General features: G+C 42.6%; 1 protein-coding gene across 1 annotated transcript in view; it reads left to right on the top strand.

Moving 5' to 3' along the window:
- The window catches only part of RNF180 (ring finger protein 180), a 933453-nt gene that overhangs the window by 149041 nt on the left and 764199 nt on the right, over window positions 1-20213 (top strand). Inside the window, exon 2 of the mRNA XM_044063860.1 lies at window positions 1074-2063. Within this exon, the coding sequence (XP_043919795.1) occupies window positions 1074-2063 (990 nt within the window). The remainder of the gene's footprint in view (window positions 1-1073; window positions 2064-20213) is intronic.

Below are 20213 nucleotides of genomic sequence, written 5' to 3'. Positions count from 1 at the left end.
GGTTCAAAAAAAAAGACAGAGGAGTTAATTGTCAGCTTACATTTTTCAAGCAAAGTTCATAGGGCAGCTAACTGCTATAGTCAGCCCTGAGGGCAGTAGTCAGATGACCAAAACAGAGTCAAAGCTGCCATCCAAAGCTCATTGTGTGTGAGAATTAATGTGTTCAGTATATCTGAGGGTTTTGCCTGCTCAGGTTGGGGCAGGGCAGAAGTTATCAGGTTTCTTAAAATTATGATGTGCTAAGTGAACCAGTGCTTGGCCAATATCCTTGGATGAAATTAATGGCATTTTGCAGGTCCTTCTGGTTCCAAGGTGGAGTACAAATACATTCTAGATGCATTTTATTAATAATGTAATGATATATAGAACGTCAGTTTTTTTCTGTTGGTTGATACATCGACTTAATAAAAGTATCTTAAGAAAACTTTGTATTTTGTTTTAATGATCACATGGCATTGTCTGTTTTTACGATAGTTTTCCCTCGCCGGTTTGTTTCATATAGCTCAAGTGATCTACTTTGTGGGGTTTATTCATATTTCAGTTTCTTATTTGTGTAACTAAATGTTTTTATACTCTGCAGCTTTGGTCTTTCTACTGAAAAGTAAAGTGTGTTTTATTTATTTACAGTGGAGATCTACAAATCAAATGCTGGATTTATTTATTATACAAAGTACACAACATCTAAAGGAAGTGCACTGATTTGAAAAGAGCTTAGATGGAGTTTTTTTTTTTATATACGTCTGAAGACTTTTTAATTTCCTAGTTTATGATCCTAAATTAAATTTATTGGCCTGTGAACTTCCTAAGGTAATGTTTTGTACGTTTACATATTACTTAGCAATTTGGATATATTCATGAGGATTACTTTCACTACGTTTGACTAGTGCTGCTAATGTAAACTGGCTACAGTACATTCCAGTGTGTACTTTTGTTTGGCATCAGGTTTGTATTCATAGACTGGAATAGAAAAATAGAAAAGCTGACATCATTGTTATGGAAAAGGTTGACGTTGTTGTTTTTCTTGTTTTAGTTTTATAGTGAATGATTTATTGTCCTTCCTTATTCTTTTACAGGCACAATGGATATCTGGAAAATTAAATTGTATGCACTGTGGAGCCCGTCTAGGGGGATTTAATTTTGTTAGCAGTATAGTGTGCTCCTGTGGCCTGTCAGTAACTGTTCATCTTTGCAAGAGTCGTACTGACAGAGATCCTGCTCTCCCAGTCAGAGTCAGAAATCCCTCTCTGGACAGGTTTTGTCATTATCAAGCCACGTCCATAAGAAATAAAAAAAATTTGGGACATGGGTCCGAAAACATCTTGACATCTGAGGAAAAGTTACAGAGTTCCTCTATGGAATCCTGCACTCCTGCTTATAATAGTGGACTAAGAAAATTAACAGACGTGCTTTGTCTGGAGGTAAGACCAGATACAGTGTTCTTGAAGAATGACCGGGATAAAATCCACTGTAAAACCTGTAGTCCACATTTGCTTCCTTCTGTGTCATCCCCAGCAAATTCATGTGCTGTAAAGCAGTTTCATAAAATGTCACATAGTTTGGATTATAACATCAGAGGTTCTCCTAGTATTTTGCCTGTCTTTAGTAGAACTTGCAGTCCAACTTGTATGGGAGTGCTACAGACTGAAATGCAGGCCTATAGTCAAGTAATAAGTGTGCCGCTACCGAACACCATATCCAGCACAGCAAGACAAGATTACTGTTTTACAAATCATCCTGAGATTCTGCCTGGGTCTTCCGCATCTTCCAGTAACATCTGCACAGAGATTGATCATGGGTATCATAACAGTCCAGTACCTGTTTCAGGGCGCTTGCCACATCATGCGACCACCCAGAGCCCTACTGTAGTGATGCAGTCGCCATCTAGTAACTCTACAGAAGATGAAGAAGGAGAGGGTTACGGAGTTTCTGAGAATTTATTCTTGCCTTCAAATGTCTTGCCACAAACCACAACAGGAAAAAGATTAAGGAAGAGAGAAAAGAACAAGCTTAAGAGTTTGAGAAGGAAGCAGAGGAGGCGAGAAAGATGGTTACAGAGTCAACAGGTAGGTGTTTCTAAGCTAAAGAAGTGTGTAAGGAGAACAGTCCAAAATGCTTTATGTAGATATGATACATTGTGCTGCATCTAATCGAGTAAAAGAATGAAAGTGTTTTTTCTTGGTATGATTAAATACAAATAGTAGCATTCTCCATATGTTCATGTTAAATGTGGTCCTACTGTTTTTTTAAAAGATTTATCTTGAAACAATGCTTTGGGACTAAAACACAAACATAGGACATTTCAGTTCAGTCCCTGTGGACTTGCATGTGATGCACAGCATGGATTCAAGATTGGCTTGAGTATCATAACTCCCTATATAATGTTAGAGACTCAAGTCTACAACAGTGCCAACAGCAGACGTGTTACTAGTGTTGCATCTGTAGATGAGATATATGCCTTTGAATGGGTATGTCATACCCTTCTTCTAACTAAACTTGAAATGCTCAACTTTGGTCTTGGAGTTATAATTTCACCCTTTAAGTACCTGACTGATCAGACTTTCCACTCTACCAGGTTACTACATGGACTTTCCTGTCCAGTATTGGATCATTCTCAGTAAAGACCTTCAAGGCTCTGTTTTACAACTGATACCGTTGTCAGTTTTTCTAAATAACCTTAGCAGAGATATGCCTAAATTATCGATGTATACAGATGATCTCCAGCTCCATAACTACAACAGCACTATCATGGAGTTACAAAACAAATTACAAACAGACTCTAATGCCCTCTGGAATTGCTAGCACAAAATAAATTCAATATCATCCAAAAAAGTCTGCTCCTATTTTGTTTGCAAGTGATGCACAATGATTTCAGGATACCATTTCCATTTATCTTGGATGCCCACTTGACAATAAAGACACCCAAGTCTTAAAAATCTTATTATTTTTATAGGACCTACCGTTTAAGTCTCACATAAAAAAAAGTACAGAAAGTCCTTTAGACTATCACTGAAATATATCGGTAGATGTGGGATGTACTATTAAGGTCCTCTTTACTAAAGCTGGAATCACTTCACTAATTAGAATTTTGTATTTTTCAGCACGACTCTGCAATTGGTAACATCTGTGCATCTAGTCCTTGTATGTCTTAGGCACTAGCTGCACATGCATGTTCTTTTCTGGGGCCTTTCAACTTTTTTTTTTTTCAGTTTGCATGGTTTAGATATTGATCTTTGGTGGTGGTGTTGAAGTTTTGTTTATGTCTAAGCATCCTAATAAAATCGTTCTAGCCATCAGAGTAATGCTATTCAACGCCAGAAGTCTAAACCTCAAGATGCACGCACTCAAAACTCTCTTTAGCATGGAGAACATCAATATCTGTGCAGTAACAGAAACCTGGTTCAGGGCTCCCGAGAGCACCCCAGCACTACCAGGTTATACCTCATACCATGCTTTTTGGCCCCAAAACTTGGACCGAACCACAAAAGGAGGGGGAGTATCGATATTCATCAAAGATACCCACACCTCCAGGTTGGTGGCAAAGCATGAAGCATCAGAGACTATCCATGTGCAACTAACAGTGGGTAAAACTGCCTTCCAGTTTATAGCCTGCTACAGACCACCCTCCCAAACCCAGGAACCCCACTCGGCCTTCCTGAGAACACTGGAAAATATGAAGGTCTCTCCAAACACCATTATATTGGGCGACTTCAACTACCCAAACATAGACTGGGAGCATTACTCTAGCTCCAACACCCTAGCCCAAAGGTTCCTAGAATTTATAAACTCAAATGCTATGGAACAACTTGTTACCACTCCCACAAGAGGGGAAAACATACTGGACCTGATCATCACCAACATGGGGACTCTATGCTCCAGACCAGAAGTGCATCCCTCACTGGTAAGATCAGACCATAAACTAATCTCACTGGATATTCACATCCCGACCCCACCCCATGCCCAGAAAACCACAGTGAAAAACTTCTCTAAAGCAAATTTCACACTCCTCAAAACAGAGGTGGAATCCTTCAAAGCCCGCGGGCCTGTGGAAAATATGGCCCAGACCGCAGAATCCTTTATAAACACATTCTATGAACACCTTCAGGAATGCATGGATCATCAATCCCAAATAAAACCAAGACCCAATCCTCCAAAGGCAGACATCCTGTCTGGTGGACCCCAGCCATAAACAAACTATACAATAGAAGGAGGAAGCTACTAAATGATAGAGCAAAATCCCAAAATGGGAAGGTATCACTGATCAGTATTAGCAAAAAACTACGGGCACTCATAAAATTGTCTAAGGCCAGCTTCGAGAGAAAAATTGCACAGGACACTAAGGATAATCACAAGGCTTTCTTTAGTTATGTTAGGAACCTGGGTGGTAATTCCCAGATATGCTCAGAATTAGTCCAGAATGACAAAAAATACACTGAACCCACAGACATTGCCAACATCCTAGCTGACAGGTTCAGCAACCCCCACCAAAGGGCAAATATCTATCCCAGCAGAGTGCTGCCCCTGACATCTCAGATGCTCAGGTAAGAGCCGCCCTCTCCAAAGCAAAAAACACAGCATCAATGGGACCAGCTGCGTCCTACATGAACTCCAAGAAGAGCTAAACCCAAACATAAAACTACTGTTCAATCTCAGCCTTACTACAGGATATGTGCCCAAAGAGTGGCGTACAGCAACAGTGGTCCCTCTCCATAAAGGTGGTGCCTGAACGGATCCTGGAAACTATCGCCCCATAAGCCTGACTAGCTTGGTCTGCAAAGCTATGGAAAGGATCATCATGGACCTCATAAATAAAGATTTTGGGGACCTACAGACACTGGATCCTACCCAGTTCGGCTTTGTTAAGGGCAGATCCTGCCTCTTAAACCTGGTTGATTTCTTTGAAACAGTCACCAAGGCCATTGACGAGGAGAAGGTGGTCCACACAGCCTACCTGGACCTCGCAAAAGCCTTCGATACAATACCCCACTCGGGCATTATAGATAAGCTCACCAGCTTAAATATAAACCCCTATGTCACTAGATGGATTACAAACTGGCTCAAGGACAGAACCCACATGGTTAGAATTGCTGGAGCCATGTCAGACTCCAAACCAGTTACAAGTGGTGTCCCACAAGGCTCAGTCCTGGGACCTCTCTTGTTCTGTATATATTTCTCTGAGGTACAGGCCAACACGGAAGGACTGTGGCTGACCAAGTTCGCAGATGACTGCAAACTGGGCGCCATAATCGACTCTCCAGCCGACACAAGCATCCTCCAAAAGGGCCTCATAGAAACAGACAACTGGTGCCAGTGCCATGGCCTCAAGCTAAATGCCAAAAAGTGTATAGTCATCCCCTTTGGCAAAAACAAAGTGCCCAAAAATTACCACATAGGTGGTAATCCATTAAGTACAGAAGAAGTAATTAGAGACCTGGGGACCCAAATTGATAGCAATCTCTCATTTGACAACCACGTGGCCAAAGTGGTTAGAAAAACATTTTATATAGCCCACCTAATCATGAAGGGATTCACATCTAGATCAGGGAGGTCATCGTGCCTCTTTACCCATCCCTCATCAGGCCCATAATTGAGTACAATGCCCCTTTTGGGATGTACCTTACCAGACACCTGCAGCAACTGGAAAGACCCCAAAAGTACCTCACCAAGAGGATCAAATGGCTCAAACAGATGCCATATGCTGCCCGGTTAAAGAAACTCCAGCTCTACTCAGTGGCATACCGCCTGTTCAGAGGCGATCTGTGCCTGATGTATAAAGCCATGTCCAACCCGGAATTAATGGACATGCTGCACCTCAGAAAATCCAAATCCCATCGAGCTACGCTCGAGAGACTTGAACCTCAGCAGTGAAATAAATAGGACATGCTGGAGGGACAGATTCATAACCCAGAGGCTCCCTTCACTCTGGAATAAAATCCCAGTCCAGGTTAGGCAGAGTCCCTCAGTGACTCTCTTCAAGAGGAATCTTGATGAGTGGATGGGAGATCGTAGGTTTACCCTGGGTATCACTTCTGTGTCACTGTTAGACAGAGGCACAGTATACTAACCTCGAAAAAGGGCATAGCAAAATAAATTTAAAATGGGTGGCGAAAGCCAAACACATTCTGGCTAGGCTTATAAATGCCCTAGGGCAGATAGCCTAGTATGAACCTATGAACCTATTACCAGCCAGAATTTACACTAGCATGGCCTCTAGTGCCCAGCCTAGTGGGAAGAATTTTTTTTTTGGTCCCCTTGGACCTCCAAATTCACTGACCCAGCCCCTGGTACCCAGTGTCCATGCCAACTCTACCAGCTACTTTCTGCACCCCTCCCCCAAGACTTGCTGCATTATTACTGGAACTGGAACTGGTCATGGATTCTGACTGTGTCCTGGGGGCTTATCTTGTCCGTGCTTCCACCTGGGGGGATTTTTTATGATCTATCCACTCCCTTTTCCACCTCCTTAGATTTGATGATTACATCTGAGGGCAGCTCCCTTCTTTGGACCACAGCTATCCTTAGGGAGCAGATCAACAAGTGCCCTCCCGCCTTGGATAGGCACCTCCCTACCTCCTTAGGAAGCATATCAATGAGTGCTGCCCCACCTTGGATAGGCATCTCCCCACCTCCTTAGGGAGTATATCGAGTTCTTTTCCACCTTAGATAGGTACCTCCCTACATCTTTAGTGAGTATATTGAGTGCCCTCCCACCTTGGATGATAGGTACCTCCCTACCCATTCTGCTGCTCTGTCTTTCTGTCGCTTGAGCCCCTAGTTGAACCTGGGTGGGCCTGGTGTTAAGTATTGTTCAGCTGCTTTGCATGGATGGCAGTTCATAGGATCATAGGAGCTACAGTGCAAGTAAGTCTGAGAACATGTGCCTTTCTAAATACCAGCCTGATGGTGTATCCCCATTTCTAGGAAGGGAAAACATGTCAGGGCAGGGATGAACTTCTGGGTACACATCTAGTTTTCAGTGCTAGATTTGAAGGAAACAACAGTCACTCTCAACCTGAAAGGGCAACTTATTCCAGAGATGCAGCAACCACTGGTATTGAATCTGTCCCTCCAGCGTGTTTTCTGTTTATGCTGATGCAGGTTCAGACCCTTGGTTTTGGTGTTTATGTACCCATTCACCCTTTGAAGGCATAAGAGATCCATTAAAGTAGGGACTTTGATGGCACATAATGCAGGAGTGACAGTTTAGGTATAGGGCATCTAGTCTGTTTTGATTGCTAAAGGTTTTTTGGGCCAGTAATCTTTCTCATCAGAAACATCTATGACTTTTCTAACTGCATGGTGTCTCTGGCTAGGTATATTTTGAAAGACTGGTGTTGTTGATAGCTGCTGTAATTAGGGCAGAGTATATTAGGGACAAGAGAATCCATTGATCTAGCTGTGCTTGAAACATGGCTGTGCTAGACAGAAATATTTTCTAACTAGTGTTGCAATGTCGTGGTCAGAGGTAAGGGAATTGTCAACCCGGGTGCCAAGATCTCTGATTACCGTGTCCATGTGTATTGGAGAACTAGCTATTCTGTAAGTTGTCGATGAAGGGTGATTCTGACAATGTTACACTTTTTGTATGTATTGTTAGCCTTTTTTCTATACATCATTGGTTTGTAAGGACTAATTTTTGATGAAATGGCTCCATATCAGTGGGAGCATGGCTGAGACCCAGCTTGCCATCAGCACTGAATTTGATTAACCATAGGTCAGAGTTTATGATGTGGAGGTCAGAAATATAGTTAATTAAAAAGCAGAGGTCCCAGTACTGAGTCCATTGGTACTCCACTGGATAATTTCTTTCTTTCTGAAGCGACACCTGCCACTTTATTTGTGTGAGTTCTATTCTTCAGCCAGTTTGCAGTCAATCTTGACCATGTATGGGTCTGCCATTATATCTTTTAGCTTACTTACAGTAACTACATGGGGTACATTGTCAGAAGCCATGGCCAGATCCAGATATGATGTGTGGACTGAGTGTCCACTGTCTCTGTAATATTCTCCAAGACATTTACTAAGTTGAGCAGACTTGATCTGCCCTCGACAATACCAAAAAGTTGTGGATCCATTTGTATGAAATTTTAATATCATACTTTGAAGTCAGATATGATATATTCCATGGTCTTGCAAATTTTGCTCATTAAGCTGATAGGCATGTAATTTATGGGGGTCTGTGGCAGGACCCCCATTGTGCAGATGGACACTGCAGCTGTTTTACAGGGACATATAATTTGACTAGGCTTAAGCTGAATGAGTACAGGAGAGGGTCAGTGAGAACATATCTGGTGCTATTAATTAGGCATCCAGATAATTTTTTTTAAGTACATGAAAGTGGTGATTATTATTTTAGGAAGTATAACCAGCACCTATTAAATGGTGATCTTAGTGGGGTGAGTGAGACTTGGGAATTAATGGAATTTCAGTAACTCTTTCCGGAGTAAAAAAAAATAACACTAAGTCTGTCTGCAAGTGTGTTAGCTATATATTGACAACGTAAATGTTAAATAGTGGGATGGCCCTTCTCTCAGCCCAGTTAAACGTTGGAGTACTGCCACAAGGACAAGCACTTGGAAAACAGGTATGGAGTTGAATCTTCTCTGGGTAAATCCTTTGTTCAACTAGCCCTTTGACATGATCCTTTAGCTGGAGAGTTCACTGTCCATTAGTAAGGTCTGAAGCTCCAACCAGTTGTTGGCCTCTGTTGTGGACTTTGGGATCAAGGAGGAGCTCTATCACTCCTCACCCTTTGGGGTGTTTGAAGGGTCTTACATAATCCTAATTTCATATGTCATCTGTAGTTAGTGGGTAACTTACCTGATCCTGAAGATTAGTCCCTTGAGAAATGTAGTTATTCATAGATTGAGGTACTTAAGGCCTGAAGCTTCTTCTCTTAGGACTGTCAAATATGAGGGGTTCAGGACGTAATTTTAAGGGATCGGATATCAAGTAGATGTTGGGTGGGGGTGCACTCGAAGGGTATTTGGTAGGAACCCGATGTTCTTCGTTTCACTGTTGCAGTCATCACATTTGGGTTATCCCTGCCAGGGTAGCCCTCGGCCTGCCCGAATACCAGAGGCTTAGTATTTTTATGTCAGTTGCTGTCGCTTCAGGACTGATGTCAGGTCATCAGTAGTATAAAGTAAGGCAGCCAACGCCATTACATCAGTCTTTCTTGCCGTGAAGCCCGAAGTAGAAGCAGTTTTCAAGAGTGCAGGTCGGCCGCTATCTGAGTCTACCCATTTGAAGCTGAAGTCTTCTAAAGCTAAGTACTCCATTGGGGATCCTTTTTTCTTGCACTAACTGATGTCAGAAAAAGTTAACAATTGTCTCACCTGTGGAAAGCAAATACTACACCGAGACTTTCATTCTTACTGCGTCATTTGTTTAGGCCCAGACCATGATGTCTCTCACTGTCGCTTCTGTGCTTTGTTCAGTGCCAGAACTATCCATTGTCGGGCCATTATTGTAGCTAGATATTTTCGCTTACAGTCCTCGAACTCCAATATGGCTTTGGTAAGCTATCGACAGCAGATCTTCGGAAAAAATGTAAAGACAGAGACAGACCGCACAGGTCCAAACCTACTGACGATTCTTCCGTTAAGCTAGTCGTCAGTTCTCCGGTCCTCAATGAGGCGCTTTTGCAGCCCCGATGCCCGCTTTTGTGGATTTGCAGGCCGCTATCGAGACACTTTCAGAGTCCGGTATGCAGCAAAACTCTTCTTCGACTAAGGATCCTGTGGTCGTCTCTACTTTGGATAGGTCTGGAGCCACTGAGCAGGCACCAGCTTCCAAGGAAGTCCTTCTCACTACTGATTCTCAACACAAACTAACGTCTTCTTTCACGACTACTGTTCTTTCAAAAACTACCGAGTTTCTTAAGCCCAGGGTACAAACCGCACCCAATTAACCGATGACCCAATCTTAGGCACCTGCTTCCTTGCCTCAGTCTCAAATGCTTAAAATGGTTGGTGGAAGACCTTATCATGCTGATCAGGGGAAGCCAAGCTACCCCCTCCAAAAGGAAAAGCAATCTGTCCCCTATAGTTTTGTCTGAACAAGAGTCAGATGACTCTGATGCATCTGAATATGAAGACATGCAACCCCTCTCTATTTATGAGGATTCTGTTGCAGAGGATTCCATCCCTTCTGCCTCACCCCCAGAGGATTTTTCCTTTGGGGAAACCCTTCATACCTTAAGGGAGCATTTCCAATGGGGAGAGTCAGGACTACCCTCAGTCTAAAAAGTGACTCGGAATTCTTGGATATTCCACAGCACAGACCCTTGGTCATCCCCCCAGTCCTGGATGTTGTGGAGGATGTTTTCCTGGAGTCCAGCTTGACTCCTGACACCCTCCCTCCTGCACCCAGAAAACCAGACCGGTACTATAGAGTCCATGGCTCACACAAATTTCTTTTTAAAAATCCTACTGCTGACACTGAGGTAATTTCTCAGGGCCTGAAGGGATTAAAGCAACCTCTGCTAAGAATCCCACCCCTCAGATAGGGATTCCCGAGCACTAGACAGATTGGGTAAAAATGTATTCGCCTCAGCTACTCTTGCTATCAGGGCACTAAATTGTCAGTTCCATATGCTAAAATTTCAGCAACATACCCTGGAACTTCTCAAACAGAAAATGTCTTCCTTTCCTGCTTGTGCAGAATCTAAAGAGTTACAAGAGTTAATGCATCCTGCAAGGCAATTAACTAAACACATATTGCACTGTGGTTTTGATGTCCTAGAAGCTTCTTGCAGGGCAGCAGTCACCGGATCTGTCATTAGAAGGCATGCATGGCTTAAGGAACAGCCCTTGCCAGACCATGCCAAATCTAAATTGTTGGATGCCCCCTTGCACAAAGACAATTTATTTGGCACTAAAACAGAAGAGGTCTTAAAAAAATGGAAGAAAAAGCAAAATCTATGCAGACAGTTGAGGATTTCTTATAGGTCCAGCCACCCAGGTTCAGCAGGCATTGTCCCACTAAGCACTGATCCTTTCCTGCTCCCACTAAGCCAATCCATCCCAGAACCCAGGGAACCAGACCCCCCAGGCTGCAGCCACAGGGAATGCAGTAATCTAAGCAGTGGACTACCACCACTTCAAAACCAGGGAGTTCTAAGTCACACCCTTATGGTAAGAACTCACAATGAATCATCTCACCCACCCCCTCCCTCTGCCCACCCTCACTTACCCCTGGGAGGAAAACTCTCCTTTCATGCAAGCACCTGGGTCACCATTACCACTGACCGCTGTGTTCTCAACATAGTGTCCCACGGATACAAATTTTCTTTCCACACCCTTCTTACCCCAGAAGGGTTCCCAGATCTACCTCCAGACCAGTGGGCAGAGGCGCAAAAGCAAGTCCTTTCCCTGCTCTCTGAGGGCAGTAGAGCATGTTCCTGTAGGACAGAGAGGCCAAGGTTTCTACTCCAGACTTTTTCTAGTACCAGAAAAGAGGGCAGCTGGTGCCCTACCCTCGATCTATCCATCCTAAACACTTTTCTGGTGATCCCATAATTCAAAATGCTCACCTTCCAGCAGCTGCTACCCATGCTGTCCAGGGATGCTTGGCTAGCCACCCTAGATCTAAAAGAGGCCTACCTCCATAATCCTGTCAGGGAATCATGCAGGAAATATCTCTGTTTCAGGGCTGGATGTCAGCACTTTCTGTTCTCTGTGATTCCCTTTGGCTTATCTACTTCTCCCAGATTTTTCACAAAATGTCTGGCTCTGGCCATTGCCTTCTGCAGACAAAAGAATATCCAGATTCGGCCATACTTAGATGACTGCCTAATTCAGGCAGACAGCCAGAAAAAGCTGCTCAAGCACCTGGCCTTTGTAAAGTCCCTACTAACCTCAGTAGGGTACACAATCAGCGAAAAGTCCAAACAGGCGCCCAGCCAAAGGATTATATTCCTGGAAACAAGCCTGGACACAGCATCCCAGATGGCATTTCTTAAACCAGAAAAGCAAAATTTCCTGACAGCCTACTTCTCTCAACTAGTCATCAGACCCCAGCTATCTGCAAAGAAGATCCTGCAAGCTCTGGGGTTCATGGCATCTTGCATACTACTCATTCCATATGCCAGACTGCATATTAGGAAACTTCACTGGTACCTAAAAAGCCTTTGGTTTTAACAGTCTCAAGACCTGGAGACTCTTATACCTATAATTCCTTGCCTCAGAAAAGATTTTCTTTGGTGGGCAATGGCATGCTGCCACAACAAGGGACTACCTTTCTCACCACCCACCGCCACCCAGACCCTCACCACAGACGCATCAGACTATGCCTGGAGTGCACACCTGGATGGCAGGTGCACACAGAGACAATGGAGGCCACAGAAAACCTTCTACACATCAACCATAAAGAGATGATGGCTGTCCAGCACGCCTTGATAGCTTTCACACCCCTTCCCTCCCCAGGGGCTCTCCCGATCAAAACAGACAACACCACTGTAATGTGGTATATCAATAAGCAGGGAGGCACTCACTCCTACCCTCTATGCAGGCTGACCATGACCCTTTGGCACACAGCCTCTGCCATGCAATTCCACCTGTTAGCACAATTCCTGCCAGGTTCGCTCAACTCTCTGGCAAACCAATTAAGCCGAAATCTTCTGGACTCAAACGAGTGGCAGCTCAACAGAAGAACCTTCACCCTAATAACTCAGAAATGGGGCACCCCGAAGGTCGACCTCTTTGCCTCTCACACCAACCATCAGCAGAGCAAATTTTGCACCAGGGAGCATCACTGCATGGCTTGGAAAGTGGATGCCTTGTCCTTCCCCAGGGTCAATCTATCGGTCTATGCCTTTCCTCCACTACCTGTCATCCAAAGGGTAGTGCTCAAAATAAGGGAGGAAAAACCAAGGAAAATTCTTAAAGCTCCAGACTGGCCTCACCAACACGGGTACCCCTTGCTGCGCAGCCTGTCCCCACCACCACCATGGCATCTTCCTCAGATTCAAAACCTCCTGACCCAGAGGGAAGGGGAATTCATACATCCCCATTTTTAGACATTCAGTTTGGCAGCTTGGCTTATTCCCTAACCCCCAATAAATCTGCCAACGTCAGTAAACAGGTTCTAGATGTTATACGTGAGGCCAGATGCCCTAGCACTAGAAAGTCTTATGCTGACAAATGGAAATGGTTCTGCACCTGGATTCAGGCTAAGGGAGCCAATATGGCACAGCCCTCCCTCCCTCTCATCCTGGATTACTTAACTGACCTACTACACAATGGCTTCTCTTTTTCCTCTATTAAAATATATGCCTTTGCTATCTCTGCTCATTTTACCTCTGAGCAGCCCCTGTTCTCATACCCCTTGATCAAACAGTTCCTAAGAGGAGCTAGCAACTTAAGGCCACCCAGAACAGCACAAACCCCAGCTTGGGACCTTAACTTTGTGTTGGAAAAGCTCACCCTGCCCCCCCCCCCCCTTCAAACCAGTTTCTTCTGCAGAGCTAAAATTTCTCTCCTGGAAGACGGCTTTCCTTCTGGCCATCACTTCAGCCAGAAGAGTCTCCAAGCTGCAAGCACTGTGGAACCCTTCATCATCTTCCATGCTGACAGGGTATCCCTCGGGACTAACCCATCCTTCATGCCCAAGGTGGTGTCCAGTGTGACTCTCAACCAATCCATTCATTTGCCCACCTTCTTTCCTAACACCCAGAACAAGGGGGAAAGGATTCTGCACTCTCAAGATGTGCACAGGCAGCTCAGATTCTATCTAGACAAGACTAAATCCTTCAGAAAGTCTGATCAATTGCTGGTTAGCTTTGCTACAGGGGCAGAAGGCAAAGCCATCTCCAAACAAACCATTTCCAAATGCATAGCACACTGCATCCATTTCTGCTACAAACAACACAGAAAGCCCTTCCCCAAGGGGGTCAGGACTCACTACACCAGAGCAGACTTCACCTCTGCAGCTTTCCTCAGACAAGTCCCCACCAGGGACATCCTGGAGGATGCCACCTGGATATTTGTTCACACTTTTACCAAACATTACCATCTGCCTGTCTTCTCCATATCCAGGGCAGGGTTTGCCTCTGCAGTCTTGCAGGGCATCCTAGCCAGCCCCTAGTTTCCTTGACTGCCTCCACCCATTTCCTCAGCTTTGGGAATCAACCCAAATATGATGACTGCAACAGTGAAACACAAAGAACATTGTACAGTTGTGCACACTTACCATAAATGTAAATGTTTGAGTGTATTCACTGTTAAAGTCCTGGTTTCCCTCTCTTATCCCCCTTTTTTCTTCTCTTTCCTTACAAGGGACATGTTAGTATTTACTTTCTACTGGTGGGGTTCTTCCACCAGAACCTGGCTCCTACTTGGGGAACTCCTGACAGGTTAGGGCAAGAAAAACTGATGTAATGGCGTTGGCTGCCTTACTTTATACTACTGATGACCTGACGTCAATCCTGAAGCAACAACAACCGACGCCGAAATACTAAGCCTCTGGTATTCGGGCTGGCTGAGGGCTACCCTGGCAGGGATAACCCAAATCTGATGACTGCAACAGTGAATCCACTCGAACATCTACATTTATGGTAAGTGTACACAACTGTACTTTCTCCTGTACCCCAGGAACTACCCAATGATGTTTTTGGGGTGGAATTTTGAGGGGGGGGTTGGTTCATTCTGCCCTGGAGCCAGTAATTTAGGATGCCATTATAAGAACTTTGAAGCATCTTGACTGTGATTTTCTCCTTGAGAAGGGTTAATGACTTTTACAGGCTGCCACTTGAGTGGAAAGGCCACCCATTATGCATTCTAGTGCTTTAGTCATATGTTACCTCTAGATCCAGTATAGGTCACAGAGACTACTGCATTTTATGTGGAGAGAGAGAGGTGATTCTGCATAGGAGTAATTAGAGAGGATGACTTCTAGATATTGTGCAGATAAGGGCTTGTTTTTAATGATGGAGTAGGTAGAATTATGAGAGAGAACTTGGATATGGTAGACGATTGTATGGTTAGACTGAGGAGTTAATATGAAGAAGTGGTACAGGTATTTCAGGTAAGGTAGGGAACATAAAGGATAAATGAGAGGAGCAGTAAGAGCTGAAGATGAGGGAAGTCTCACCCAGGTGAGGAGCATGACCAGGACTGGATGCAATGTTGTTGCTTAAGGAAAGATTTAAAACGTGAGAGTTTCAGCCCTTTATTGCTGTGTTGGGATGACGTTCCAGAGTTTAGAGATGTAATGATTCATGGAGCTACTGGATGATAAGAAATATTTTTTTCCTTGAATGTAGGAGCCTACTAAGAGAGTAGGGCTGTAGGGTATCTTTAAGTGGTGGGCATTTTTCCAAAGAATGAATAAGATTATATGCACTAATTAGTTAGTTGTGTGTAAGTTCTAGCTGGTCAGTTCAAACCAATTTAGTTGATGTTAATTGTCTTTAACTGTTGCAGTACTAACATTGTGGGTTATCCTTGATGATGTAGCCTTTGACTGGCCTGAATACTAGAGAGTTTAATCCCTCCTCCTGGTCTCGAGGATGCTGTGTTCCAGATGTCAACTCATCTGGGTGTAAGAGTCATTGGCCAGCACCATTTTACAGGTCAACCAGTTTAGTTGTTTTATGGCCTCATAATAACATGATCCACATATAATGTTGGCAGCAAATGTTACTACTTTAAATAAGAGGAGAGGTTTGCTTTATGACTGACTTTTAAGTTTATGAGTATAGGAGACACTTATATGTGTGATGGAAATAAGTAGACCGAGGCTAATGTTTTCCTTACAGAGTCAGTAAGGTATTGTTTGGTCATGTTGAGGGAGCTGAGTTCCTGATATGTTATTTTATTTACAGTGTATGTTGGTCATATTTGAGATTGTGACCATTTATGACACCTAATAATGTGGTTTGAGTTACTGTCTCTTTATAGTGTCATTGGTTGAAATTATATTGAAAGATTGTTATCTTGTTACTGGACAGTGTGTCAGAGCTTTGGACAGATGTGGCAAGAGAGAGAGATGTCCTTCCTTATCACAACTGCAGTATTCTTTGGTTCTGGTATATCTTGCCGAGAATAGCCAAATGTCTGGGCAGCATACCGAAGCCTTTACATCTTCTGGGCTCTGTATGTCATCTCAGTGTCTTACTTGCAAGGCTTAAGGTACATATGCAAATTACAAGTGCCCAATCCTCAGAAATGAAATGCCCCAAATAAACTAGAGCAACTCTAGAGGAGAATAATAACACATACATCCAGGAAGGGAAGATGAAGAAGAAGCAGCAGATGTCCAGGAAGGGAAGATGAAGAAGAAGAAGCAGATGACTGAAGAAGAGGATGAAGGAAAGACCTTTTGGCCAGAAGGAAGACAGAAATTAATAGTGAGAAGTAGACATCCACTGTTATTGTAAGATCTTACACAACTGTACTGTGTCCTTCCTTATCACTGTTGCATTTTTCTGTACTTCTGGGAGAGTACAAAAGCTACCGTACGTTATGGGAGGAGGAACCCACAGCAGACTCCTCCAAAAACCCATGAAAGACGACCATAGCAAAACCCACCCTGGCCGTAGAACTGACATATAGTTTGCAGTATTGAGTGAAAGTTTGAGCAGAAGACCAAGTAGCAGCTTCCATGATGGATCTAGTTTCCAGACCCTTGAAAAAAGCACCAATAGAGGCCACTGCCCTTGGCAGAATGAGTACAAACAGAGGAAGACCGAGACTCCCTGTTGTAGGGGACTTTATGGGGTGTCCAAGTTTTGAAAAAAAAAAAAAGAGGTGTAGGTTTTACTCCCAGACCTTCTGGTCCTGGAGGGGGCAGATGATTGTCACTTTCTGCACACTGACTGGTTAAACCAGCATATCTGTTATATGGTTACTCTGTATGGAGATCATTTTCTTATCATTACAGCCAAGTCCACCTCCAGCCGTTTCTGCATTTAACTCCGACTGACACCTCTAGGTGCCAAATATTGCTTGTTCATATTTGCATTAATAATTCCAAAACAATGCTACATACAAGGTATCAGAAGATTTCATTTTAAAGCATACATGGTGGCAAACACAATTGTATTGACATTTGACCTCTCTAATGCAGCTAAAGAGATACTGAATATTTGTATACTGTTTGTTTATATTGTAGTAATCTAAACATGTCTATATTCAGGTAACATAGACAGAACTGCATAGCTTCACATGAAAGTTCACTGCTGTATGAAGAAATTCCTGCTAGCAGTATGTGTCTTGCTTGAATAGTTACCGAGATATCATAAGCTGTTTAAACAGCATTACATAATTAATATTAACTGTCTTTATTTTGGCTTACAAAATCCATTTTAAAACATTAAACTGAATTAATGCTACTAATATAAACATTAATTTATCCTGAATGGTTTGCAATTTACAGTTTTCTAATAACACTATTAGTTCCAGAGATATGAATATTTGTTGGAACTGTAAGGTGATAACTTTATTTTTTTAAAGGCTCAAACCACACCTAGTGGGAGTTAAAGGTACGCACTTAAGAGAGCCGTAATGGAGGTAATGAGTTACAGGAAGTATGGATGGTGCTGCTGGTTATGATTGTATTTGGTGTTTGGGGTACACACCAGGGATTGCTATGGTCTTCCCTGACTGGGTATTATTTCCAGTTCATTGTGTTGCCATTTGACCTTTCCTTAGCCCCCAAAGTCATCATCAAGGTGTTGGCCTTGAAGGTGAAGAGTATATGAGTATTTCTTTACCTGTATGACTGGCTCTTAAACACCCTATCCAAGAGCTTCCTGGAGACCATACTCATTTCATTTCTCCAAGTCTTTTGGGCTTCTAATACTGTGACAGGAGTAGGCCTCGTTCCTAAGTCAAAGCATGGTTAAAGTTTGTGAAATTAGTATGGTTTCATTTTTCGATATTACCCAAAAGTGTTCTTTGCAGCATCTGCAATGTGCCCAGAACTGACTCCTCCTGCAAATTTGTACAGATTTACATGTATTGGTAACATATTTAATAAGAATGTAAATTCTTTTTTATGAGATCCATTGCTTCTACTACTATTGGAACTGTGTGTGTATTCGTCTTCCACATTGCCCTTAATTTCTGTTTGCAAATCCTGGTATTTTATTACTGTGTGTCTGTGTGTACATACGAAAAAGTAATCACTGGGTGTAGCAGTTTCAATGATCAATGTTACTTTTGTTTTCCTTTCATGGAGTAGTGTATCTGGTTTTCTCGCATCTATTTTTGAACTGTTGGTAATGGGTATTGCCATGTGATATAACCTTCATCATTCTCTGTGATGCTTTGTGGCTCATGTTTCCAATGCTGCTCAGCTACTTTAGTATCGTAATGTTTGCACAATCTGCAGTGCAACAGTATTGCCACATTACTATGCCTTTCAGTATACAGGCCCTCTGCCATTAGTATACCACACTCAGTAACAAGATGATGTGACTGTTTCCATTTCCGTTTTTTCAGAACCTGCATTTGTCTGTTTCTTCCACATGTTCAACAGACATTTCAAACCAACATGTATGTAGTCTATTATCCTAGGCTGCCAATTTCACCTCTGCTTAACCATTCTTGTGTCAGATCCTGAACAACATGAGGGTATTCCAGGAGTTTTCTGTGCTTGCAGGTATATTTATACCTCTTCCACCTTTTTTGCCTTCTCATTTGATCCTCCTCCTTATATTCTTTCTTTTGTTTTTTTGGTACATTCAGTTGTTGCCTGATTTTTGTCTGCTTCTGGTTTGGTTTCTATTCCAGCTTGGCACAGATTTGCGTTTGCTAAACTAAGCAGGGAACTTGTACTAGATTTGTTATGTTTATGTTTCAAACTATTCACTATGTTTAGAAATGATGAGGTCAGTTATGTATGCAGTCCTACGATTGCAGATGTATACATGTAATCAATTCCGAAGACATGAATGCCTGCTTCAGAAAGAGGAATGTACAGTCTTGGTAGATACTGATTGTCATATATCATTTGATAAGTGTGAAACTAATTTCTTGTTTTCCTGTCCAACTGGTCCATACCTTTTGGGGCCACTTAATCACACCAAAACTATAAGTTAGGACATGAAGAGCAAATTGGTTTATAGCTTGGACTGTGTTCCTAGATGGCAGGACTGTTTTCAGTATTCATTTTAGTCTTCTAAAATAATCCTTACTGAGTTTTGTTTGCTTTTGTTCATGTTTTATTGTCAGTTCTTCACCGTTCCCAAATATTTATACACTCCCTCCTGCTCGAGTTCCTTTATATCAGACTCCTGTCCCAGACTGATATTTTCTTGGTGCTACAGCTTTTCTGTTTTAAATGTTGCATTTGCACATTTATCAAGGCCAAATAACAATTTTATATCGTCTGAGAAAGTTCTGACCATTTGTAGCTGTTCTTTCAGCTCCTCACCAGACAAACTATTCAATTTTTAAGTCAGCCACAAAAAGAAGATGAGAAGTCGTTATACTTTGTTGTTGTCTGGGAGCCAAATTGTAACCATGACCTAATCTGCTAAGTAGACAGTTTAATGGATTTAAGGGGAAGACAAAGAGCCGTGGTGATGAGCAGTCACCCTGGGTTATCCTCCTTTGAATTTTTATCCATGGGTTAATTGCCTTTTATCATGGTTTAGCTGCAGAGTGGTTTGCCACAGTTTCAGGATCACTGTAATATAATTGACCAATGTAGGATGTATCTTGTACATCCCTTTCTCCATGAATGTGAGATGCTGTCAAATACTTTTTTTTTTGTAATCTGTCCTTGCTATACTGAGTCTTCCCTTGTTTTCAATTCTCCATTATGACTTTACTTAACAAATTATCCTTTTTTCCATATGACTTTCGTTCGTTAATGTTTCATTTTATTGCCATGACTATTTCTCCAAAATGTGCCATTCTTTTTTTTTTTGGTGGTGTTTCTATTCCTTTTGCTTTGTTTCACAATGTTCTATAAAACTTTTTCATATTATCAATGAATTGCTTTTTGTACTTTTCCTTTATATTGGGTCTATATCACATTATCGGATGATGAAAAGAACGAATGCTCTTTCATTGCTCTGATAATGTGGAAAGGAGAAAAAAAGCGAAGTCACGGAACATCGATTTTTTTCCCCGGGAAAAAAATCGGTGGGCCCTCTTCGGGACTTTGCCATGTCCTCCACTATGGTGCAGTCTCGGAGTTGGTATATTTAAGTAGAGGGGTGTGGGGGTGAAGCCCCCCAATTCATTTTGTATTTAAACTTTTTT

The sequence above is a fragment of the Protopterus annectens genome, chromosome 2.part2, assembly GCF_019279795.1.
Source record: "Protopterus annectens isolate FY-2018-M chromosome 2.part2, PAN1.0, whole genome shotgun sequence".
In the NCBI taxonomy this organism is placed as follows: domain Eukaryota; kingdom Metazoa; phylum Chordata; order Ceratodontiformes; family Protopteridae; genus Protopterus; species Protopterus annectens.
Note: the sequence above shows the minus strand (reverse complement) of the source record. Positions and strands in the feature narration are given on the sequence as shown.